The sequence below is a fragment of the Maylandia zebra genome, linkage group LG12 (genome assembly GCF_041146795.1).
Source record: "Maylandia zebra isolate NMK-2024a linkage group LG12, Mzebra_GT3a, whole genome shotgun sequence".
NCBI lineage: Eukaryota > Metazoa > Chordata > Actinopteri > Cichliformes > Cichlidae > Maylandia > Maylandia zebra.
The window spans coordinates 32834380-32861077 of record NC_135178.1 but is presented as its reverse complement, the minus strand read 5'-3'; the positions used below and the strand labels follow the sequence as shown (position 1 = coordinate 32861077).

At 38.8% G+C, this 26698-nt stretch overlaps 3 protein-coding genes across 5 annotated transcripts in view; 1 reads left to right on the top strand and 2 right to left on the bottom strand.

The window, feature by feature from the left end:
* The first annotated feature begins 1183 nt into the window (after positions 1-1183).
* LOC101480920 (heat shock protein beta-1) lies at positions 1184-3519 on the top strand. Its single transcript, XM_004566675.4, has 4 exons — positions 1184-1738; positions 2124-2187; positions 2414-2534; positions 2976-3519. Exons 1-4 carry the CDS (start codon positions 1384-1386, stop codon positions 3387-3389), a joined length of 954 nt encoding a protein of 317 aa, XP_004566732.1. The 5' UTR covers positions 1184-1383; the 3' UTR covers positions 3390-3519.
* Positions 3520-4307: 788 nt separating this feature from the next.
* Positions 4308-16873, bottom strand: hspb8 (heat shock protein b8). The gene is made up of 3 exons (XM_004566676.6): positions 16157-16873; positions 11968-12031; positions 4308-5296 (listed from the first exon to the last, which is right to left on the bottom strand). The coding sequence occupies exons 1-3, from the start codon at positions 16581-16583 to the stop codon at positions 5122-5124; spliced, it is 666 nt and encodes a 221-aa protein (XP_004566733.2). The 5' UTR covers positions 16584-16873; the 3' UTR covers positions 4308-5121.
* Positions 16874-17251: 378 nt separating this feature from the next.
* srrm4 (serine/arginine repetitive matrix 4) overlaps positions 17252-26698 on the bottom strand; it is a 64504-nt gene continuing 55057 nt past the window's right edge. For all 3 annotated transcript variants that reach the window (XM_004566677.3, XM_076891128.1, XM_004566678.3), the window contains 5 exons: positions 23190-23515; positions 22791-22985; positions 22624-22698; positions 22352-22507; positions 17252-20735 (listed from right to left, as the gene is read on the bottom strand). In XM_004566677.3, the coding sequence (XP_004566734.2) occupies positions 20465-20735; positions 22352-22507; positions 22624-22698; positions 22791-22985; positions 23190-23515 (1023 nt within the window). In that variant the 3' untranslated portion in view covers positions 17252-20464. The remainder of the gene's footprint in view (positions 20736-22351; positions 22508-22623; positions 22699-22790; positions 22986-23189; positions 23516-26698) is intronic.

Below are 26698 nucleotides of genomic sequence, written 5' to 3'. Positions count from 1 at the left end.
GAGGAAGTAATCAGGAAAATTAGCTGCTGGTGTTTTGCTGAAACCTGCTTGGCTAGCAAGTGTTTCTGTACAGCTGCAAGCCCACATATTGGCTGATAATATATTTGTCCAAGAAAGAAAAAGAAAACCCTACACATGCACAAAAAAGGCAGATATACTATCACAAACAAAAAACCTCACAACTGAGAATATAATTTGATATTTTGCTGTTAAATGTTTTCTTTAAACTAACACAACGGAACCTCCATTAAATAACACCTACAAAAATATATATATATATATATAAAAATAATTCTAACAAGTCTTAAAAATTGTAGTCACCCTGCTTTGTTCTTTCCACATAACTGTTAAATTTCTTATCACTCCCACCCCAGCTAGTTTAACGAAGAGTACGAACACCCTATTGCACCATCAGTCTGTGTGTCCTTCTTTCAGCAGAGATGGAAATCTTTAATGATGTTTGAAACAAAGGAACCAATTTTTCAGGCAACTCCAGCAGCAGCAGGCAAGAATCCCAATTTAACCGCTCACAGCGTATCCTGCAGACAGAATCTGTGGGTGAGGCATCACACGAAGTGTCAGAAACATCTGTTCAATTTGCTTTGTGGTCCAGTGGACATTATGCCAAGATCTCAGGGCACACAGCTCTAAAAATGAAGCAGTGATGTGTCTGTCACACTTGATAAAAGCGGGAACAATGATAATCATTCTGAAAGTGGTGGGGAAAAGAAAAATGGAATGAAAAGGAGCTTTGTAAACTGGATACACACACATATGCCACTGAAACATTTAAAATAACAGCAAAAAGGAGCAATTTTGTCTTCTTCTGTCTTCTCACCGAGACAAACTGTTACCACTGCATGTCCTTCGAGGGTAAAAATTCAGGGGAGTTATGACTGGCTCATGACAAGACTGAGGAGTCCAGTCACTGCTGACAAAATAGAGTTCACAGGGATGTGAGAGGAACAGTCTTCAGGCGACACATGTAACATTTCAAACACAAGCCAGCCATAGCCTGCTTCTGCCTATTTGCCATCCTGCCTATAAAAGTTATAAATATAACTAATTAGTCTGCAGCCTTGTTCAGGCCAGCAAAAGGTAGCAGCCTCGTCTTCACACGCATCACCCCATGCCGATGCAGCCTTCTCATGGGATCACATGAGTGCTTAATAAGTGCTAAAATGGACAGGAGCACTATATAAACCCCCTCTGAGTTTTCTGTGTCTCATCACACTTTGCTTTTATCCTTCCCTTGTCCTTTAAGTAGATTTTAATTGCTGGAATTTCACTGATTTAGCCTCAGGAGTTCATAATTTACTGGCTAACTATCATCAGAAGAAATCTGCTGTGTCCTTTTTAAAATCTTCTTTCATTTCTCAAAATATGAGCGAACAGGTCAAAGCAGACACATCGTGTGGGGAGTACAGCAGGGGTGCCCCTTGGTACCCCTTGAGAAAGTGGTGGCATTTGAGCCAGCTTTTCAGTCAGGATGCTGGCCTGCCATCTTTCCTGGAGTCAGGGGATGCTCGCTGGATGGATGTGGACTGGTTGCAGAGGAGTTTGGCAGCCTGCTCCTGGCCAGGGTACATACCCGCTCCGCTGTTTGTGCCCTACATCTCTGGGTCGATGCATCATCCAAGCCAGACGATTAGTAAGTGGAGGGTCATCATGGATGTGGCTCACTTCACCCCCTCAGAGATTTCTCTCAGCATCAGAGATGGATTCCTGGAAGTCAGAGGTATAGAACATTGGCTTACATCTCTGTTAATTAAACAGCTTGAAGAGTTCACTTTATTAACATTGCTAATTACTTTTACACACAGGATAGTCTCGGGTCTTAATGAAGTATTAAAGATCTTATCTAGCTATCAAATATTATCTCAAAGAGTTATTTAAAAATACTTTTCTTATAGTTCACAGGGAAAAAAATCCTTAAAATGAAACACTGATGGAAAAAAGCTGAATGTAACAAAATTAGAAAGCTGCTTAAATAATGTGCTTGGGGAAATTAAAATCACTGCTCTGTGGCAGAAATTAATTTCCGTGTTGAGTGGTTTCTCTATGTTGCTTGATTCCTCTGTGTGTCCTCGCATTCTTCCCCATAAATGGTAATCCGTCCCCAGGGAAGCACGAGGAGAGGCCAGACGAGCATGGATTCATTGCCAGATGTTTTACAAGGAAGTACAGGTATGCAAAGTAAACACTGACAATAACCTGCAGATGATGAAATATGCAGTTTAAGCCATTTAAAACATTAGTCAGCAGCCAAGCATGCACCACTGATGGTATTTTTTCAACAGTACTCAATCTCTCAAATGTTTGCTGAACTGAACATTTAGATATTAGGTACATCTGTTTCAGTATTTACGCTTTGTATGTCATGCCACTGTAAACCTGTTTGTGTCATTATCAGGCTCCCAGTGGAGATGGATGCTACCAAAATCTCATCCACATTTTCTGTGGATGGTTTTCTGAACGTGGAAGCTCCAGTTCCCGAAACTTCTGTCCCTGCTACAATCCCCATTCCCATAAAGGTGCTGATAACTTTAAAGTTGGTTAAAGAAATACTCTATATTTTGATAACTTGCCAAGGGGTGGAAGAAAAGATCAGTACCACTGACATATTTGTCTGGCACATGTAATTCACAATGCTAGAGCGAGTGGGTGGCTTACTCAGATTAGGATGCAGACAGATGTGGAGAAATTCAACATTTCAGGAATTATCTGATGTACTATTTTTTTGTAGATGAGCCACAAAACATGACAACAGTACAATATTTACCACGCAGACATCAGAGAGGTATTGATCTTTTTGATTTGCTCCTAAGAAACGGTTCCTTTAAAATACAGATTTTTATAGACAGTTTCCTAACAATCTTTTCATATTATGTCCAGTTTAATAACTGTCTTGATTTTGCTGGTATTTAGTTTTAGTTTTAGTTTGTTTTTTTTAACATATTTATGCATAAATGCAGGTGATAGTAGAGGATAATGGAGAACCGGAGGTAAAAGATGAGAAAGAAGAAGAGAGCGGGAGAGCACCAGACCACCCAGAGTTTGCTTCCTCAGAGGATCACGGGGAAGGCTGTTCATTAGAAGTCCATAGAGATCAGGCCCAACCTGAAGGTGCCACAGTCGGGCTTCAGCAGCATGATGAGAGGATGAAAACAGAAGAGGAGACCCATGAAAAGCCAGCTGGAGATTCCCCCTCCTCAGTGCCTGAAGGTGACGAAAGCACAGACGGCCTTCAAGATTCTTCTACAAAGCCAGAAACAGTGGAAAGCCAAGAAGGCCCAGACACAGACACATCTAGCATAACTCAGCCTGGGGAACAGGTCCAGAGCCAGCAATTGGAAGCAGCAAATATACAGCAAGAGATCACTGAATAAAAACAATATAATGGTGATAAAGTAATGAAACAGCCAGCACTGCTTGCCTTGCTTAGTCTCACAGATGCATTGTAGTCATTAGATATAACAGCCTCGCTATGGGTGGAGCTCCAATAAAGCACTAGCATGTGAAAACAATAAATAATATGCTGTGTGTCATGTTATTAATGTCTTAATGGTTTTATGTTCTCACAATTATAAAATGCGTCGTTATGTGTGATTTTGAAACTGTTTATCAGCAACAAGGAATCACATTTGTAAGAATCATATTCACAATTACCTCTGAAACTATGTTATCAAGCTGTTTCAGCAAAGTGGTTTTGACACTAATCAGGTGCTATATGTTTGCACAGCTGTGCATTAGTCAATTCAACGTGAATTACTTGCTTAAGGGAAAAAAAAGAAAAACTGGTGTGACTCCAGTATTGCTGCTGCCATGGCAACAGCATAATTGAAGTCCATGATTATAATACCAATAAATGCAACACTTCATGTGAGCTTACACATCGCACACAGCGGTGACTTTGGAAAGCCGAAACAGTCCAAGCCTTTTGTTGTTTCCACCGCGTGACTCCAGATTGGAAACTTTTTCAATTCAAACCGATCATCCCTCTTGATTCCAATGCACAGGGAAGATTACATTATTTTGCATCACACAACGGGCAATGGAACGGCCCCAGTCTTTTTTTTTTTTTTTACACTCGCATTCAAAGGCTCTGGCAGGGCTGCCTCAATGAGTTCAGCCCATTCTGCAGCACACAGCGATGCCAGTCTCACCCAGCACTAAGCCCTCCGCTAATCTGCTGCCCAATTCCTTCTTTTATCCAACAATAACACCACAGGCTCTCTGGAGCCCTGGAACGGGTCCCTCGAGTGGCACAGTTCTCAATGTAAGACACAGATGTTAAGACACACTGGGCGATTGGCTGGACATGTTTATTGCATCAGTCAATACAAAGACATCAACAGAAAAGAAGGCAGTCTGTCCTCTCCAACAATCATGCAGCCATCATCCTTAATGCTCAAATAGAAAAGAAAATTTCAAACCATATTGCAAAATGCAGAACATTTCAGATTAAGATTTATAATGAATTGGCACTATTATATTTACAATACACTGTGAAATAATATTATATATTGTGTGCATTAATGCAGAAAATTAACCTTCTGGATACACAGAAATATAATATTACCTTTATTTCTTGTCAATTTCAATGACATCATGTTAAATAAAAAAACCTATAGAAACTGAAGGAAGGAAAGGCGAACGAAAGAACAAAAATATATGCTGGAAAGGCTGCTACACTTAAAACTTCACTTTTATATGATTTTCTTTGATTCTAAAGTTTTAAAAATTGAATTGAGCCCGACTGAAAGGAAATCAAAAAGCAGTCACATTTGGCCTTCTACAATTTTTATTAAAAACTCTGCCATGGGCAAATTGTTTACCTGAAAAGAAACAGCCAAATTATTTCATAATTACACCTGTTAATTACTTAAAAAAAGGGACTATTGGACTATTCTGGAAAATTCATAAGCATCTATTTGTTAATGGGAAAATGACACTTTTCATCATTGTCTGAGCTTGTAAAAATAGATTTTCCAACAGAAAAAACAAATGCCTGGTTTAACTTTAATCTGGACATCAAATACCTCCAGGTGTCAAACAACATGAGGCTAGAGGCAACACATTTCACATCAAACTGGTAACTGATTGTCCAGAATGATGTGTTTAGACCATAGGAGCCATCTGGGGCTTGGAGGCTTCCACCTCCTGCTTTTCACCACCTTGGGATCCCTCGTCGCTGAAAAGGTAATATGGAGGTGTCTGCCGAGCTTCGATGATGAGGACGCCCTCAGGAGACAAAGAGGCGAAGACTGTCAGGGGGTCCACGTCTGTGGGGATCCTGATGAGACAGAAGAGAAGAAAAAGTATAGTTTGATTGTTTTAATGTAATTGATTAGAAGAAGTTTACTTGGTCAGGATCATTTTTACGCTGTTGTGTGTTCAGTGTGTTTTTAAGTGTGCGTCGGAGAAAACTGAGAAGAGCAATGATGAGAAACAGCCTAGAGAAAGAGTTCACTTCCTACCTGGAGGTCATGCAAAACTCTAATGTGAGATTTCCTTGTGTAAGAACGAGTAGTGTTGAATGCTGGAGGTTTTTATTGATAACTAATCAAAACTCCTAAACAACCCTCAGTCGAATTATTTTGGCACTTTATATCTAGGTGAGACAAAAAAGGACTTGAAATGAGTCACCCTGTGCACCTTGGATAGCTTTTATTCTAACTCACAAAAAGAAACAGGAGAAATCTCCCTTCAAAAATAAGATATTCTTCAAAAATCCCCCATCTCTGTCACAGAGAGGAAAACAAACACACACACACTCGATCCAGGTGTAGCGTTCCCAGGAAACGAAGCTTCGATATCAGTTAATGAGACTGCCGTACTCGAGTCTGTCTGCAGAATTTTAACACCTGTAAATTTCTGACTGTGTATACTTTCCTAATCTGCAGCTCACATCCAGGTAACAGCTGATTTTGTGTCAAGCATTTTTTTTCTCCTGGCTGTTTGCTTTATTTTTTGACACCTCTCATACAGAAAATGTTAGATTTTCCAAAGTATAGTGGGATAATTGGTTTCCAAAACCTGCAGGAGGATAGAAAGTGTTGAGGGGAAAATAAGCCCGAGTTACTATGTGCAAGGATGTCATTGTTTAAAACTTCATATTCATATAGAATGATAGTATTCTCATCAGCTTAAAACAACATTCACACTTGGTAAGTAAGTTATTTAAATCCTATTGTAAAGAAAAAAGAAAATAGGCAGCTCATTTTTGACTGAAGGTACTCTGAAAACTGGGGGTTGGGGGAGATCTCTGTTCTTTGTCAGTGTGGCCAAATATGGTTATTGGAGGGTTTCTGTGCGGGCAGCCAAGTGTTTCAGGGAGTTAATATAAACACAAGACTGGTATGTTCAGAGGATGAGACTTGTGGCCCTCCCCTCCATTTAATTAGAGAGGACCCTCTACTGACTTACCACTCCACTGTGAAATACAAGTCAGAATACACTCAGGAACCTCACAGACGCACACAGGCTGAGAGGTCAAGTCACATCTATTAATATACGCAGCTCAGTGTGTCACTGAGCTTTAAAGTTACCTTTTAATAACAACTCTGAAGCTTGAGCTCACTAACCCATAAGTAGCAACACCAGAAAACCAAAAATGAGACCAGGCACAAAAACACAAAAATCCAGGGTTGCCAATAGAAAAACGGAACAGATGAATATAAGCAGACAATAACATGAATATCATAATACAGTATCCTGTGGTGGAATTATGCTAAATTCAATTTAGATTTAGAAGACAAACAATTGGTATAAAGAGATAAAAGTGCAAGGGGAAAGGGAACGTGGAGTCAGCTGGGACAGCAAACAGAGACTCAGAGTTTTAAAGACAAACAGAACTTATGTTGCATGCTGTGTGTGTACTGGATGATATCAACACTCATGTCAAACATTTTCATTCAGCATATTCTTAAAAAAAGTGGATCTTGGGCCTGTCAACTCCCTCTAATTCAGGTAATAATTCAAAAAGGATTTCAGAAAGGTTTGTGTAAGCCAGTATTAAGTGTGCAACCTTGAATAATTTTAATAATTTTAAATGTATCTTTGCCCCTTCTGACAAAGTCAAATAACTCAGTTGGTCCATTACGTGGGACTCCAGCAGAAACCTTATCTTTCCAGCTCGGGGAGTTTATTTAACTTTGGCAAGAGTACAGTTTATCTCAAGCATTGATTCTGTAAAGCTGCCAAAAAAACTAGGCAATATGCTTCCCCCCTGCAGAGATTCGGAGACACAGAGAAACGAGTGAGACCTGGCACAGTGAGCGTGGGTGTTCATGAGGTGTGTGTGTGTAGCACATATAACCCTTTCCTCCATCCCACACACTACACATTTCAGCTAAGTCAGCCTAGCAGTATTACCGGTATTTGTCTTTTGAGAATAGAAGCAAACAGAAAAAAAGAGATTACTGAATAACAAAACATTCACACTTTCACAGACAAACAGAGCAAGGTTGTTGTTTTGCAGCTGAGCTACATGACCTCAAAGTTATCTTTGTCCCCAGGGCTGATTTAACAACATTTTTAGTTAATAACTTACAAATTTCTCAGTTTGGAGAGCAGAAGAAGTCACCCTTGAGTTCTCAGTAAGCTTAAGCTAAGCCGTCTAGTCACTTATTTATCGAGAACATGTGCTATGCCCTATACTGTATTAACTTCTTGCATTTATTCACCGCAGTTGTCTCATGTAACATTTACTAGTTTTTTGTTTTGTTTCCAGTGTTTTGTGTCACAATTGAGGACCAAGAAGCAAAACTCCTGTAATCTTTGTATCTTTTCTTACTGTTACATCTGAATGCCGTTCTGTGCTCCTTCCTTCTTGTTTTTGTTTCACAAGCCCAAGCAACAAGCAACTGTTCCTCAGTGTCACCTGATAAGCATTAAAAAAAGCAAACCCTCCGACTATCTCAATTTCCCTCAGCCAGCAGACTCTGTGGGGGTTTTGTCTCCCCACACTGAAGTATCTGTTCCTACTAAATCCTTGTCTTAATAATTGTAAAACCTGGCTTAATTCATTTGTGTACATGTCGCTACATCCTGAGGGTTGAAACAATACGCATACCCTTCTTTTTTTCTTGCCATTGGACTCTAGCCCCTTGAATCAAAACTTGTGTAATGTGATTGAGACCAATCCTCTGTTTTTTGTCTGCATCTCAAACACTCCAACGCCATCAAAGTTAAAAGTGCATTTTTACAATTTCAAAAGAAGATGGAATTTTTTTTAAGCAAAAGAGTTCAAAGCACACTATGATGTAAATTTCTACCATACTTGACTTTCTGCCATTTTAATTTAATGGAAAATTCTTTTTTACAGGTCAAATTCTTTTCTCAAGCTTTGTCAAAACGGGCACATGTGGTCTTCAGAATAAGTCTCAGATGGAGTTAGATTTTTGGGGGGTATAGAAATTTGGGACAATAGAAATCAATGCCAAGTTTCTGCCAAACAGAAAGTGAGCCCATTGACATCTGGAATGTCTAGCCTTCCATGTATCCCGTCCATGTAGTCCAAACTGCATAAATTCATGGCAAAGTTTTAAGGTAGCCCCAAAATCTTTCTGTCAGCTGTATTATTATTATTTTGGGAGGAGCTAAACTGCTTCTTGGTGCAACTTCTTTGAAGTTATTATTATTATTATTATTATTATTACAAAAGACTTTAGGTATGAGATACCTTTTTCTCGTAACAAAGCAAGATTTAAAAAAAACAAACAAACGTTTTTTGCTCTGAATTTTTCATATTGGAGTGCAAACAGAAGCAGCAGGCAGATAAATATCTGCATTTTGTACCTTTATCTTACATTATACAGAAAGAAAGGTTTATTTACTACCTACTTTGCAGACAAGGATGTTAAATATAAAGAATAGTTACAATTGGCTTACCCGCTGTAAAATGCAGCATACAGGCTGCTGCAAATCATAATAATCCACACAAAACTTTAGTGCCACTAAACACAGCATATGTACGAGAAGAGCCAAAATAAGAAGGTTGTAGCACTTCAAGTGACATCAACAACCAATCAAATCTCGAGACAGAAGAATGTGTCTACCATGCTAACTCTCTCTCTTCCTCCTTTTCATTCTCATATAGCCCGTGTATTTGTGTATCGAGGACAGTTATTTATATTTGACCCATTGACACCACCAGTCACTCCTGTTCTCTGTATAGTCAGCCTGTCCCGTATATTCAGCTGAGGAGCCCAGGTGTGATCTGAAGGCATTCCAATTAAAAATATTGTGATATGAACAGTGAGGGGCTTGAGCACCTGCTTATTAATTAGCCAGTATGAAATTAGTAGAACTGGACTGACGTGCCAGTGAGATGGTGATTCGCACTGACGATTATCGCTTCCGTTTGAAGTCTTTCCACTGCCCAATTAAATGGGCAAAGGCTTAGAGGCAGGCAGCATGTGGAAACTATTGTGTTGCTCATTTGGGTTGGATTAGTTACCATATGAATAGTCTCTGTAAGAGACTCCTGCTTTGCACTGATGCTGCTTTGTCTATGTAAAACCTACTTTAGGATTCTAGTCATGTTTGGTGTTTTGACTGGAGAGTTCAACATAACATTTAAAACGAGGAATGCAGAATTCACCTTGACAGGTAAAACATTCAATTATACATGCAGGACGTTTTCATGTTGTTCAACAAGCGAATACTTCTGCATGTATCTACATACTCCTCCACTTATGAACTTCGTATAACATTGGTCGAGCATTTCTTCGGCTTATCTCCCTCCAATTAGTTCTCATTGATTAAAGGCATTTTTCTCCATGATTCTCAAACTACATGAAGATCTGTGCTGTAATGGACTATTTAATATGAAAACCATGCAAGCAAGCAAGCTAACTGTCATGTTCTCAACCATTTGTCCAATTTAGCTGTTATAGGCAGAGGCGGGGTACACTTAAGACATGTCGCCCATAACTTTACATACATACAGTGGTTCATTTTCAAATCTGTAATTAGAGAAAAGGTAGAAATAAAAGTGCAGAAGAGGGACAAAAGTACCAAAGAAGACAGAAAGTCGGGATAAAACTTTAGTACAAGCTAATATTTAATACTAAATTACCTTCTATCTTTTTTTTTCTCTATGAGCCAACTATGCGTTATCTTTCTGGCTGTAGTTTTGTGGTGTTTATAGAACAATGTTTCAATCCCAGTTAAACCTGGCACAGTCAAGTAATACTGAGGCGCTTTCCACAGATTTCTGAAGGAAAGGAGGCTTTATCTTTTTTCAGAAATCAGCATTAGGGAGCTTCAGGGTCAGAAATCTGATGGATAAGTAGCTTGTGGCTTTAAAGAGCACCAGTTCTGCTTTTCTTTATTTTTATGTTCTTCACACTGTTACAATCTGTTCTTATTAAATATATCCAAAGATGAAATCACAGGTAATCCCTAAGAAGAAAAAGCTCCAGCTCCTGCTGTAAAGTCCTGGCTCTATTTTATGCAACACAAAAGATATCTGTAATAAATATTTATCTGAGGAATGCAGCTCTGACTGTGAGCACAGAAGCCCCACTCACCTCCTGTTCAATCCTGCGGTAAATGAGGCGCAGCCAATCAGAAGAAAAATGGCTTAAAGGCAGGTTACTTTAAAGGGAAATGAACTTGTTTTAAACAGTAAACTGGGGGAGCGACACTTACACCCACTAAATGGTAAATATAAAATGTGGAGTTTCTGTTTAATTATTTCCTGTTTTATTTTGGAATCATTGATACTTGTCTCTTGCTGTCACTTTTGTTTTCTCTACGTAGTATCCCTCCTTGTGTTAGTGTCACCTGTGCTGTATTTGTTATTTCCTTTATATTTTGAAATTTCTGGTTGCCAGGTAGTTCCACTCCCATGCTTTCTTCTGTTTCACACCCTTTTTGTGCCACGCATGTGTTCAGCCAGTAAATAGTCTCATCAGTGTGCATAAATGCAGATGAAGTTGTCACATTGTTCCAGACAATAGGTCTTAATTTTTAGTGTCTTAGTCTTCCTGAGATTTTTCTTGTTTCTTTGTGCCCAGCCTTCTGTTTTTGGACTTTGACTTTTGACTGATCTACAATACTGTTTGTCTTGCTGCCTGCTCCATTTTGCATGATGCCTGTTTTTGGATTGAAGATTTGATTTTGACTTTGCATTATATCCTGGGCTTGGTTCTCCCTCGTGTGGAATTGGAAGTGAGCGTAACATTTCGTTTAAAACTATAAGATTTTTGTGCTTCCTTCTTGTGTTTGAGCTGTCAGTGGTTCATTCAAGGAGTGACTGTAATATGTAAATAAGTAAAAGCCAGAAAAAAATATTTTGTGTACGAGAGTTTTGTTCTATTATTTTGTCCACTGGTTACTGACCACCCTATCTTTGCAATTGATTTGTTGTGTAAGTTTCATTTCAAGCTTATTTACACAATGCCAATCCACAACAACAGCTATTTCTTACATTATAAAACAGAGAGCTTAATTTACACAGTAAATTGCAGAAAGGTACGAGTAAGTTTTTGCCAGTGCAAAAACATCACTATGCTAATAATTCTATTTGTCCAAAGTCATTAAAGAAAATTGTCCCATAATCATAACAGCTAACAACAAACAGCTTTGCTGTTAACATTGCACTGGGCTGTATTAGTAAGTATAATGTCTAAAATGCAATGCATTTCACTTTCACATATTCTATAGTCATTATTTGTTGTGAAATATTTCAAAATGCTTTTTATTTTCATTTAGATGATTCCAGTTTATAGCTCCTGAAAAGCAGAAATCCATATCTCAAATTATTAGAATTATTTCTAAGATAAAAATCTGGGGTTCAGGTCAGGAGAGTTCTCTGTATCATAACAATATTTACATTTTATGACATGCACTAGTATGTGGCCATATATAATGAAAACTGGAGCCTTTTTCCATCCATTATGAGCACCAGCACAGGAAAACAAAATGATAATGGTGCAGCTCAAGAATTATACTTACTGTATCTTCTTTGTGAAATTCTTTGTCACTATTCCACCTTCTTCCTGTTTCTCTTCGTGCTTTCCTGTTTGGGAAAAGGAGTGAACACAACTTCAGAAATGATGTAGTCTGACGTTGCGCAATGATTAGGCAAGGTCATGCATTATAAATGTCTCTGTCACCAGTTCAAATGGACACAGCTCATAAAGAGTCCACCCATCACCTTTGACTTCTTAGATCTTTAGTATGGTGTAAATAAAAAAAGGTGTTGATATAACTGAGCTCAAAGCTTGGCACACATCGTGCAGTTTTCCATTGCTCATTCCTTCCAGAATGTTTGCTTTGTGATTGCAATGAACTTGTTGACATGATTTCTCTTTCTTCCTCTTTAGCTGTTTCCTAAAATGATTCCCCAGCAGAGAGACTAATGTTAGAGAGAACATATAACCCTAAAAAGCACCTCTTCCATCTTCTTCTTCACTGTTTATGGCCAGTCTGTTTGTCAGCCTTAGCAAGCAGCTGCTCCTGGACTGCTAAATGTCAATGCCGCTGCCAGCAGCATGGCCTGCCCCACCCCTCGACCCCTTTGTATACCCGACAGGCTCGACTATGTCCTATTCTATACCCCCGCAGTGACGTTTCTAGCTGCTCAAAGTGCTGGACTCCAGAGATCGAGGCTAGAACATGTGATGCTCTGGAGAGAAGTGAGCTACGATCAGCAGTGATGTCATGGGATAATTATGAAAACTTCATCCTGACTTAAGAAGTACAATCGGTCCCCTGATTTAAGATTTATCAGAATCAGAATCAGAATACTTTATTGATCCCTGGGGGAAATTATTTTTTGTTACAGTGCTCCATTTTAAACCAACATTAAGACAAGACAGACAATACGCTAACTAAGAATAGTACAATATATACATATATATACATACATACATACATACATACATACATAAGTCACTTATAAATAAATATTTGGAAAAGAAACATGTGTAGCTGTAGCAGCAAACAGTGTGTTAAGTGGATGCGTTGTACAGGGAGATGGCCACAGGCAGGAATGATTTCCTGTGTCGTTCAGTGGTGCTTTTCGGTAATCTCAGTCTCTCACTGAACGAGCTCCTGTGACTGACCAACATGTCATGGAGTGGGTGGGAGGTGTTATCCAACATTGTCTTTATCTTGGACAGCATCTGCCTTAGTCAGGGGAGTAGTCCAACAAGGCCCTCATTTATGTGTTTCTTACGACAGAGATTATAGATTCCAGATGTGTAATACATCATGTTCTTGGAGGAGAGTGGTGTTTTTATGTAACAGATACAATTTTCTGTCAATACAAATATCAAGAGCTTGGGTGTAGTTTTCTTATTTGCAGATAGAGGATACAGCTTTTTGTGCTACTTATGAAGAAATTTTATGAAACATCTGATAGGATAAGATAATGACGTTATACTTTTCGAGCCATTACTCAGTGCCATAATTTAGTAACACTAGGAGAAATTAGGTAAACTTGACAGACACACAAAACGCAGTAATTTAGACTTTTCTATGAGCTGGTTGCAGGAATCGACTGTGCTGAGGTAATTTTATTGTGTCAAGGTCAATGCATATTGTATGTAGTTTAAGGTTGGCCAATCTAATCAAATGCAGATCAGACCACAGGTCACAGTACTAATTTAGAGCTCTATTTAACAATGTTTCTCACATTATTCATTTTAGTCTCGGTTCTTCAGTATGTTTAGTGTATTTCTTGTTTACTTACTATTAAGTATTATTGAGTATATACTCATATATTAATATTCCATTAGAGCAGATTTGATCAAAAAGACTTTTTCCGTGCCTTCCAAATCATGAAATATAAGCAAATGTCCTTTGCATGGGTGATTTAATTTACTGCTGTATAATCTGTAAAAGTTAGAGCTATGATTTCATAGCTCTTTGCAACATTAATTTTATTATACAGTAACTCACTCATTTAAATTGTAATGAGTCTTTTAGTTTGCAATATAAGAAGCACGGCCACTTTGACTGATAGGTGGATCCTAACAAAGGGAACTGTAGTTAGACGCTGCCTACAAGGCTCCAGCCAAGCCAATTCAAGCCTTTTGTAGCATTTTTTACATAAGTATCTGAAAAATGACAAGCCTTACTATGTGGCTACAGATGCTCTAAAAAGTCTGTTTTCCCATTTTAGTGTGTGACATTTTTTGTGTGTCACTACTTGCACTAATACAGCAAAGCATCCTGCTAACAAAAACAGGCAAATTAGCAGATAAAATAAAAAAAATTCTTATCTCAAATTGGGCAAAGCCTTTTAATAAGTTCTACATATTATGGATTAATTAATAATTATTAATATTAAGAATCTATTACCAACTTAGTCGTCCAATCTATCATATAAGTACGGTCACTTACTTATACGGCCACCAATAATAATCGTAAAATGCTAAAAATCTGGATTAAATTATGGGACTTCACAAGCCAATGTTCATCTCTTTTCTCTTGAACTTCTCTTGAGCAACCAACAACAAGGAGATATAAATAGAAACTAATTTTAGGCATTTGAACAAAACACATGTGCTGACATTTTCTTGCTGGGGACACGCGATCTCTCCCTTATGCGTTGCATTTCAGGTTTCAGTGAATCTGATGGACTGCAAAGTTGCTTGGAGTTACTTTACAGACCACCAGTGTGGGTCTCTAAGACCAGATATTCTAATTTAACTCAAATATAAAAAAACCCCCAAAGATCTGCGTTAAAATGCAGCTACACTGTACTTTTCCAGACAATATTTGTGTTCAGCTTGGCTTTCTTTTAATCTTTGCCTCCTCTTTCAGTAAACTTTGAACATGCTTACATGTTAAAAAGACTAGTTCATTCATGTACTGAACACCTCTAACTTGCTTGTATTACATTCACAGTCACACTTCTTGATCACGATGAGTCACCATGACAGACAGCCCCAACATGGCGCTGAGTGAATGACCCAACTGGCATACCAACAATGTGTTTAAAAAAAGCCTCGGAGCTGTGGGGCCGCTGTCCTCTGTGGCCTCCTCAGTCCTGGGTATCCCTGGAATTCAGCTGTCTCTTGAAACACTGAGTTAAGGAAGCAATTTGTAGAACTCACTCCAGTAATCAGTGACTGAGGAGGAACGTGACAACATCAGAGACACAACCTACCCGAGAACTGTGGGTAAAAGTGAGGCCCTATTTCCAGAACATTCTCTCTCTGCTGTTTAGTGACAGTGAGCAACTCTTCTTATTGTAAACAGAGACTGTTGTCATGGCCTTGCCTTAAATCTAAATTGAGCTCATGGATGGCTGTGGGAGTGATTCTCCAAGAATCCAAAACAGGTGTCTGAGCTTGAGGATCTGCCTGCCTTGAAGTCCCAGTCACCCAAATCTGTCCCACTCTTCCATATCGAGACTCATTAATTCTGAGGCCATATCATGCCACTGAGGCTTTTTCACTGTACTGTGTCAGTCATGGTGCTGAAGGGAAAGATCAGATATTTCATGACCAGATTACAAAAAGGAATTTCAGATATACTGTCTTTAAGTTTTCTTTAAACTGAATACTGATTTTCTCTTTGATTTGGTTGCATTGCTATGACTTTACATGATGCTTGGTCTTTACAAATAAAAACACTTTGCATAGTCTCATGAAACCCTGGAATGTTAAATTAGTAGATGAACAGGCATGCTTTTACTTCATTTTAAACATGCAAGAATGATTTGCTGTACTTCACCTGTAAGCATCTATACAACACAAGAAATGAAAGTTATAATGGAAAAAAAATAAAATAATTTCTCTTAAAGAAGACAGTATTACTTCAGGCTGCTAGTGGCAGGTGTACTTATGAAGATATGTGCTTTCACAAGTACATGGCACTCTATTTGTGATATTTATATTTAATAATAGGCTTTAAACATAACGTTTTGACCTGCTAATTCAGGTCTAAAGGAATTTAGAAGCATGTTATTAAATGTGTCATATAAATAGAACTGACTACCACAGTGATATACTGCATTTTGATATCAGCGTGTCATTGATGAGACATCAAATTTCCCCAGAAGGTTTTTTTTTTTTTTTTTTTTTTTTTTTTTTTTTTTTTAAATGATTCATTTAAAGCTGTTATCCTCATTGAACTTCTTCTTCCAGGAAAAGCGTCTAATTTTCATTTCTCCAATCATACTTCAACTCACCTGACACTTCTACAAATCCGTCTCTCGTTTTTACGTGCAACTCTTCTGGTTTGAAGCTGTGGACGTTCACGCAGACTTTCCAGGGTTCCCCACAAGTAGTGGTGGGTGAACTCCGGGAGGAGGGCTCGCCGTATCTGCTGGTATACAGCTGGGGGCCTCCCGTGGTCTGACGCGGGGGAAAACCCGTGCGTAAACTGCTGCTAAAGGGCGAGGAGCTGAGACGCGTGCTTAGCCGGCCCGGACGAGCCCACCCCGGCCAGTCCATCGACAGATCATCGGGGAAAGGTGGCATCCCAAATTCATCTTCCATAAACCGAGACGCTAACTGGTCTCTGAATGGAGACTGATCAATGAATGGCGATTCTCCAAATGGATCTCTGGGAAACCTCTGTCGGTTTCCCGTCGTGTAAAAGTCTCCCTCTGCCATATCCACTTGAGTTCAAATCCAGTAATGAAGTTCTGGTATTGGTGCAAAATGAAAAAAATAAAAATAAAAAGTGACTCTCTCTCTATGAGGAAAACTTTATATTGTTTGGGTTAGGCACATCACCATTACTCAATAAGACATTTGTTGATCCAAAAACAAACTTCGAAGTGGTCTCCGAGTTTCTTGAACTGATCTCATTTCTTCTGGCGCTTGATTTTATACCTCGTAGCAGATGAGTCTGCACTGAACAAGTGTCCGGAAAGTGCTGGGAGGATCTGGAGAAAGCGCGCTGTAAAAAATATCCATTAAAGTAGTAATACCAAATCTTAAAATCACAAGACAAAAACACTGTAACAAAACACAATGATTTTCTATTCGCAATATTTATGCTTTTTAGAATTTGTTTTAGCATTCACATACGCGTTCAGGCGTAAGTTAAGAAAAAATATGGCTTGTTGATGTGACGATTTTCTTTTACAGTGGGCGCGCAACAGCTGATCAAGGCCAAGCCTACTCTTTACCAAACTAAGTTGCAGAGGCCACATGTCACTCATGCAGTTTGAGCTCCCTGGTGACTCACAGACTTTTTAATAGAAAGTAACGCAGAGCTTCGCGTCAAACGCACTGATGTCACGGTACAGATAAAACAAAACAGCTAAGAGCTCGACTTGTGATTATGAAATCTGTTTACTGATCCGAGCGTATTGATTTTTTTTTTTCTTTTTGAACGTAAAACAAGACTGCAATCATCATCATTCAGAACACGATTTTATATAGCTTTTTCTGAACACAGTCAAAAGGAAATTTCATGGGGTCATAGAGGGGGCGATTCAATTTCAAGGTGACATTACAATGTAGAGTTCACACTGACGCAAGATAAAACGTGACAGTATGAAAAATATGCTTTTTCGGTATGCTCGTTCATGTGAAAAACGGGGAGAATATGCATAATTTTACAATAACATAGAATCACTATTGCTATATGAGCTTGTTATTGAAATTCTTAAAATAGCAAAATACATGATCAAAGGGACCTTAAGCACAAAGACAGCTAGAGTCTGTTGACTGATGCATATCGTCTTCTTTTTCCTCTTAAACTGGTTGATACATTTTATCTATAACATCCAAGGAGGCTCCAATCACATTCTCTAAACAAAATAGTCACACCCTTCGTATAATTTATACAATGCAGATGCATATTTACACCACATATACAAAATAATTTTGCACAAGAACTGATGTAAACTTTACATTGACAAAGGGGGGGGGGGGGGACATTGCCCTGGGTGCCCATCTAGAAAAATCTGTCAACTTGACTGCACAAATCTTCCCATGGCTCCTAGTCAACACTGCTTGTCACGAGTCATCATCAGTTTATAGTTTATGAATGAGTTCTGTGCCAAGTTCCTTCCTCTTCCTGCCTCATATTTCCCTCATTCCTCCAATTTAGATGACATTCAGGGAAATAAGCTGAGAGTATTGAGTGCATAGAGAGCAGTCTGTCAGGCCTGGAGCAGTTACGCAGACAGGATGATGGATTTGAAATGATTGAGAAATATAACTCTTAATCATAAGCCAAGGCAGCTTCAAACTTTTTTTTTGCAGATTGAAACTATGGAGTTGGATCACCCTCAAAATTAACTTTGAAGAAATCTTTTGATACCTTAGGAGATGCAAACGCGAAATGAGAACATTGCCACGCTCATGTCTGTGACATAGTGATCAGCTGCTGGTTAGCAGGAAATAGGTATGTGATTCTATCCAAAGGCAACACATTCAACCTACTACAAGCTTTAATACCCACTAATTAACAGTTTTCTTTGTTTTGCAGTAACCTTGGAGTGCATAGCTTTACTTCAGTCAGGCCACAGACTCAAGCTCAGACACAATCCCAGCAAATGCACTGATCTCTTTGCCAGCCCACATCAGCCTTATCTGACACCTTTCAACACATCCAATTAGCTTACAGAATGTTTAACTTGTTTTAGTCTGTGCACATTTGCTGCATACCTGCAAGCTACTTTGCAACCCACCCTAGCTCCTCCTCTCATGCTGTTTCTGACTAATCAGTGTCACCCCTAATGTGAACCCTGTTGTGTGCTTCTGGTCTCATCTTTTTCTGTTTTGACACAAAAAGACAGCGAGTTCCCAGAACAGAGTCGTGCCTAGAAATATAAATTACTGCAGATGGAAAGTTTTCTTTTGATCATTTGCTAGTTTTTAAAAATGTGAATTACTGTATAAAATGTAAGTTGGTAATTAGCAGGCTTCAACTATGGTGAAAAATTTGTTACCTTTGGTTAGTTTGGCTTTCCAGTGTTTTTAATAAGTTAGGCTCTATCTTCTAGCTGTGGTGTTATATTTAGGAAACAGACTTGAGCGTGGTATTGATCTTTAAACTCTTGACAAGAAAGCAGATGAGCATATTTTACAAGAATGTCATATTTGTGCTTTAAAAATACACAAAAGATAAAAAGCTTAGACAGTGAGGATAATATTCCACCATTTCATCCAGTCTGTGTTGAACAATATGTATGAGCCGGATTATAATTTACAACAAAATCAGTTACAGCAGTGTCATAAAAACTACAAAGTGACAGTGTTGCATAGAAAGACTGACTACTACTGGGAGTTACAATGAAACAATAAATATTAGACAAGTAATAAATATGTATAGTGCTGCACAACTCAAAACTAGACCTTCTGTTGAGTAACAACTCAAAAATATAATGGTTTATGGGTTTATTCCAGTGGTGCAGCAAGAACACAATTTTCCAAATAAATTGGGAATGTGTGCTGTTTGCAAATTTAGACTAATTTTCAGCAAAGTACAGCTTTTCTCTGTGCCTAATTAAAAAAAACGACCTAGCAAATAAAGTCAGAGACTATTCCCTACATGAACATAGCTACAAATGTGATCTGCTTTGGAGCACAAAAAAAGTTCATCATCTTATATTTAAAACATCCTTTTCTCAAAACAAATTCATCAGATGTTTTGTCAAAAGAATCTCCCCTTGTTTCGATCGCTCTCTGTTATACTACATGGACTGACATTTCAATTGTTTTCCACTTGATCAGAGGATGAATTAATTTGACATTTGAGCTGACAGCCAGTTTGCGTGCTGTCAGGAGGCGGAAACATGTTTGTCCTCCACCTTGTGAAGTGTTGAGATCAGAGCGACAAACCCTCTCTTTATTCCTGATAACAATCCCTGTGAAATCATTTGTAAGTGGATCAAACGGCTCAAATGTTACCTCTATGCTTCATCTATTAGTGCAAAAACTAGGACACAGGTATGCTAAATGCTTGATGTCATGTTAAACATTAGTTACATGTTAACCATATGCACTGTGCACTTGCATATGGCTAAAACATATATTGCAATTCAAAATCAAAATGGGAATGAGGTAATTTCAGTGCTTGTTGAACCCATTACTAAGCTGCATTATGTGCCATAAATTATGAAATAAATAACAGCCTGTTAAAGCATTTGCAAAAATAAATTAAAGTGAAATGTACAGACATCTGGAAAGAAATATATAGAACAGGGATGTTAGGTGACTAAATTCATTAATAATGTTTCTTATATGCAGCTTGCATTGTAAATATCTAGGAGATGAACAGTCTCAGGCCATTGTGAGTGCAGATGCAAAGGATGCAATACAAAAACAAAAGAGACAAAAAGACATTCAGTCTCCTAGCTGTCTGTGGGCAGAGTGAACAAGACTGCTTCAATGGTGGTTGGCCCACTGCTAGGACATTTCCACTCAAGTATCAAAGCTGAGCACTGAGACACACACAGTTGATTGCACTGACAGCCTCTGTCCTCGTTCTCAACGGGAACCACAACTGCAGATTTGGTCTCCTAATGTTGAGAAACCTAGTGCCTGGTTTTGTTCCGTTTGTTCAACGAACCGCGGCTCCGGCTGCGACTGCGGCTCCCAAAGACTGAGTTCCACGATGAACTGCGGCTGTAGCTCCGGTAGGAGGAGTAGCTGTGGCTCTGGCTCCTGCTCCTGCTGCGGCTGATGCTGTACAGAGGGCTGCGGCTGCGGCTGCGAGTGAAGAGGCTGCTCCAGGATGACACGCTGGTGCACCGACTGCTAGAGGATGGGCTTGGTCGGAAGTAAGGAATGGGTCGCTTCCTGGCACTAATGAGAGCCAAAAATATAAGTGATGTAACAAGGTAAACAAAACATTGTGTCTCTTTAATCTCCCAACTTCACTAACCCCCATCTGAGACATTCAGACTTCAACGGAAAGCCAGTATCATCATCAAGGACCCATTGCACCCTGGACACTCGCTTCCCCCCCATTCCCTTTGGTAAATGCTACAGCTCCATCAGGTCAAAGACAAACAGACTCAATAGGAGCGTCTACCCATGCTTCTACCCAACATGCCCTACCTCCACCCTGATTGAAAGTTAACTGTGCTGTCAACACTCATGGACACTTGCACTCTACTTATCTATATACAGTATTCATTACAGCATTTATTTATTAACAGTACTCATTACAGTATAATACAATCAACATTCCTACCTCTATTTATATAACTGTACAGTAGCAGCCAGCATTCCTACCCCTGTGCAATACCACCAATCACATCGCACCTTATACTGCACTGATCCTACTCCTTACACTGTAGATATATTCATATGTTTTGTTTCTGTATATAATGTGTGCATTACCTCTTAAGCTTATTTTTATCTTTATTTATCTCATTCTCCTATCCAAATAATGTGGAATGTAAAAACCTACAGCTGCAAATGAAGAGATGCCAAACTGTGTTTCATTGTTCTGGTAACAGTGACAATGAAGATCTAAATTATCTTATGTCATCTTAATAACCCAGAAGATAATTTGTAATTGTTGTGTATACAGTTTGATGTGTTGCCCCTAGTGGCCAAAAGCTAACATGCTTAAGGTCAGCAGAATGACTGAAACCCAAGATAACTGGGTCTTCATTATTTATTGTCCCACTATGTTCACATGGTACTCAAGCATGGACTAACCTAGACTTGATAAAGTGATGTAGAGACAAGACATAACCGAACCATAACTTTATTCATAATTTAAAAAACAAACAAACATTTATTTGTATTGGCAGCCCACCATGTGCCTCCACCTAGACTCAGTCACCCTGTAGGCACTGTATCCACATCATTTTCCAGTGCTGACCAAACCCTTATAATCCTTTGGTTATAGCATTTGTTATGTGTTCAGACCATAATAACAGTCTCTCGTTGATTTCTACATGGGCACACTTTTAAAAATTTTAATTAAAATCTTCAAAAATATGGAAATCTTATATGATCGTCACCAACTCATTCACTGCAGGGATAGGAGCATCCAAAACATTCATAGCCTTTAAAACAATGAAACGATAGCTAAACACTATTAACATTTAGTTATAATAATTACATTGTGCTATTTCTGTGGCTGTTTCTGAGTGTCTTTTTTCTCCAAGTAAAAGAAGTGTCATGTTAAAGTCATGGTCAACTTTCTCCTTTCTTTTAAATTTCAGATTTCCTTCTGTCACCATCTGTTTCTTTAGCCCCTGTGGTGGCTTCTGAGCCAACACTTGTCTCATCCTCAGGCTAAATGCCATTTCAAGGTACATAGCTCATCAACACGGGTGAAAGATTTCAGGTTGGGAACTTGTCCAACCGAGGGGGTGGAGGGTGGGACCAGCAGTACATTTTTGCTGCCTTTAGGCATAAAACTGTACATTGTACTATAAATAACCAGGCCAGTAGAGCTGTACCTTGTGATTCGCCGTGCTTCCAGATGGCTTGGTGAGTCTCTCCTCCTTTTCTTCATAGGAGAGTAGGATTTGCGTCTTCGCCTTTTCCCACTAACTTTATGTGTATGCTTCGCATCTGTCTCTCTGGAGCTAGCTGTTCTTTTTCTGTCTCGCAGTCTGGGAAGCAGACATAACATAGTGAAAATTTAATTAACAACAATGTCAATATATGTTTATTCCCATGCATTGCAAATGAGGACTCATTAGTATTTGAAACATGTAGTGAAGTTCACCTGTCGGGACTGTATCTCGAGTAGCTTCCTCTTCGCCTCAGATCAGCTGAATTACTCATTGAGCGTGAATATGAGCTACAGTGACAAAATGAGGAAACATTCTATTGAAGATTACTGACATTTCTGCAAAATAAAATAACAAGTGACGTACTATGGAAACATAAAACCTGCAAGATGAAAGCGAGGGGCTTCGAGAGTAGCGTCCAGAGTATCTGGAACTCCCTGAGGATCTGCTCCTGCTCCTGCTGCTAGATGACCGGGTTTTTGGTCGCCCTTGAGACAAGTCGCTCCTCCTCTCTGAGCAGCTTGATGTCTTTGGGGATCTCACAACCTCTAGCCGACACCCCAAGGTTATCTGCTCTCTTTAAAAGAAATACATTAAGATGTTTCACAACTTTGAGTGAAGAAACCAACTGTGTATCCAAGGTTGGGTTTAAATAAATGCTTCCCTTTATTCTCCACTCATCAGATTAAAGATTCAAAGGAGGAAACAGAGCATATAAACAGCAGCTAAACAAGCTTGAATTCATTCAGATGGATGATTTATTGAGAACAAAAAAAATTACCTCTTGCCATTTCCACTGAAAAGGGTTGCAGACAAACCGTCTTCCCCGTAAGGTTTGCACAAGGAAGCATAGCTGGTCACAGAGTTTCCTGAATCAGAGACATTGTCTCTCTCAGTGAACTTTAGCTTCCCTGGCGAGGCCACACGTTGACAGCTGTTGCTCTTGTTGTCAAGAGTGACACTCCCCTGAGAAACACCAGTTTTGCTCGATGGCGGCGAAGATGTGTCATTCCCAGAATCGTAATCATGTGGACCTACAGTCTGGCTCGTTAAATGCTGAGACCCATTTCCATGTAAAATCTCACTTGCAGGTTTTGACGACAAAGTCTGCAAAGAGACAAACAGGCTGCAGCTTAAAGCCAGGTGTGAACTGATACATGAAACCTGCTACCTGCTTTGATGCACTGTGAATACTCTAGTACAAAGGCACATATTCCCTTGAAAACACACAGTGAAGAGATTTCTTTCTTTTTTCTTGGGACAGAAAGCTTTGAAAGATAAAGACATGCAAATTTGAAGCATGCGATTAACCTCGAAAGAAAGTCTGAACCCAACTAAAGTCAAAGAAATCAACAAGAAAACAGTTTTTAAGGAAAGTCTAAACTAAAACAATTATATGAAAGGAACAACAAAAAGCAGAAAAGAAAGAGAAAAACTATGTGTGAAAAGATCTACTGGCTCTACCTCGAGTAAAGAGAAGAAGAGTAAATAATAGACCCCATTGAAAAGCCTCATTTAAAGAACACTGAACAAACATCACAAAAATGGGTATTATGTAGAAATGAAAAGGATTGCAGACAAAGAGGGATCCCATCAGTCTAACTAAGAAAGCCCTCAGAAAAGGACAGATGACTGTGCTCTTTCTCCTGTAAGAAGTAAATAATTAGCCTGCACCGACCTACAAGTAAATCCCTAAATCTGCTGATAACATCCACTTACCAATCAAGATTTCCTCCTTAAGTAGGTAAGGTGTAAAAAAAAAAGGGAAGAGCGGGCAACATAAGTGCATCATTAGAGTCGTAAATTGCAAGAAAAAGACAATAACCCTCTCTTCAAAACCCAGAGCTAGTTAGCCTTATATCGGCACTTTTTTTTGTTTCTTCAGTGTTGTTTTAAAGTTTTGGAGAGCGAAACTAGTTACCTTTTTGATTAACTGACCTCTCAATTTCAAATTTTAGTTTTTCCTTAATTGCAAAAAGTCCACAGATGGATAAAAGTAGTGACCTCTTAACAGTGACAGTTAACTAAGCTTTGATTCTGACTCCAAAACACGTGTAAGAGGTTAAGCCAGCCTCTTCTCCCAAAGGTTTCCCATTATCAAGTCTACAGTCAACACAGCAGACTGACCCTGAGGGAAATTTAAGCAAATCTTTGTCCATCTACAATCCTCTTTAACATTTGCAGTGGCACATAATCTGTGTATACTCAGGGGTAAAAGATTTCACTTACAGAAGTACATATTTAAACAAACACATTCTTCATGGCACCTCAAGATATTCTGACAAGGCTGACGTCAAGTAAACATTTAATCTCACATTCTGGCATAAAGTTCTTTTGTGCTTTTCTTTCAGGTTGGTGCCTCAAACACACTACACACTTTCAAAATATAAAACCAATTCACCACATGAACATATGGTGACATATTTTAAAATCAACCACACTCTTTTTTTTTATCCACTCATACCTACCTGTCCCTTTATGGATTGCTTTTTTGGGGGGGAAGAAATAATAAGCAAAGATCATTCTGCATTACCTTTTGGATTATGTGCCTTTATTCACAAGATCAAACTCCATAAATAAACCTTATGCAAACACTTTAAAGCAAGGCTACCCCCTCAGCGACCAACTGTAAAGTCCTTCTGAGAGACTGTGGGAAATTGAATGCCAGGCATAATTCGATATATGGATTAATTTATTGAATTTCAATTAAAACCCTGTGGTGTTTAATTAAAAACATCCATCTGTGCAATTAGCATAATTTAATGATTGCTGGAGAGAAATTAAATATATTTTATGCTCCAATAAAACAGAGACAATGGGGTTTTAGGACATAGCTGCATGTATGAGGCTGCTGGAAGAAACAAAAGAACAACAAAAAAACAAAAGAGGAAACTCAAATTTTAAAATTGAAAATCTGCCTTCTAAAAAATGCTTTAAGGATGTGTTTTTTGTTGGTTTGACACTAGAACCACTGAAATGATTTGCTCGAAATAAAAAAAATGTAGTTTTCTGCAGAGGGTTGATGGGAACAAAAGCTGTCATCTTAATTTAAACTCCCGAATAAATGTAACTAGTGAGAGGTCATAGACCAAATTGTAAACACACACCTGCAACTGAATCTTATTCAACCCTTAAAACATTTATGGTTTGCACACAATCCCTTTGTTGGATGTCAATGCAGGAAGCAGGTTGCCCCTAGCTAATGAGTAATATCCCCTCTTACACTGTCCCTAACCCTTAAGTGCTATGTGCTAACTCGAAAAAGCTGCACTCTCATGCATTTTTGATGCCATTAGACCAGAAACAATTGCACGCTGCTTTCAGATAATGGTTTAAGGCAATGTCAGTAACTTCTGTTCATTTGGAACAAAAAACACATCATTATTATCCTGTGCAGCACGTCAGTGTTACTCCTCTTGTTTGTCAGCGAAAAAGTAAAAACACACAGCTTTAAGGTAGGAGACTGGTTATTATTTTTTTACATCACTGAATTTAGCCTGTTATCAAAGTTCAGCCCATTCTCAATCCCAAAAAAACAACACTTTTATCAAAGCCCCTCAGAGATACACAAAAGGTGTCCTCTGGCACTATGCTAATAGTGAGAGATCTCTCACTCCCACCTTATATATGAATGCTTACAGACCTCTTAACAATACATTTAAATGCAGTAATTGGTATTTTTAAATGTGCCAGTAAGATTTAAAGCCAAACCATAGTGTTTTTCCCAGTCAGCTTCAAATCAGTGTTTACAACTAACCAGTGAGAGAAATAAACCTAATGAGCAAGTGAAAACGAGGAAAACAGACTCTATACCTAAACTTCCTGAACAGGACACAAACTGCAGTCCCCTGGCTAACCATCCTGTGACTTACTACTCGACTTTACTTTTAAAGAAGACTCATCTCTGGGCATCTAATTACCACAATTCACGCATCGAAAGACACCAATAGCATTTAACACAACGGCAGTATTTGACACACCGGGATGAGAAAGCTTTTCAAGTGTCTGCTTACTGATGCTGCAGGCCAGAGGGGAATAAGAATTTGCAGTTACAGTGTCAGTTTATTCCGATATTTACGGTAGTATATTGACTGTAGCATGATTTCTCAACAGAAGGAGAAATAAGCCTTAAAATACCCAAATCACACTGTTTATCCAACGTGTTTTGCCAACTGTAATGTAGCGGGGACTCTACCGCCCAGTAATCATATCAGTTTTTAAAGCAGAGAAACAAGAGCTGACAAAATCGCTGAAAAAGAAGAAACCACTAACCACTAACTAAGATTTAGG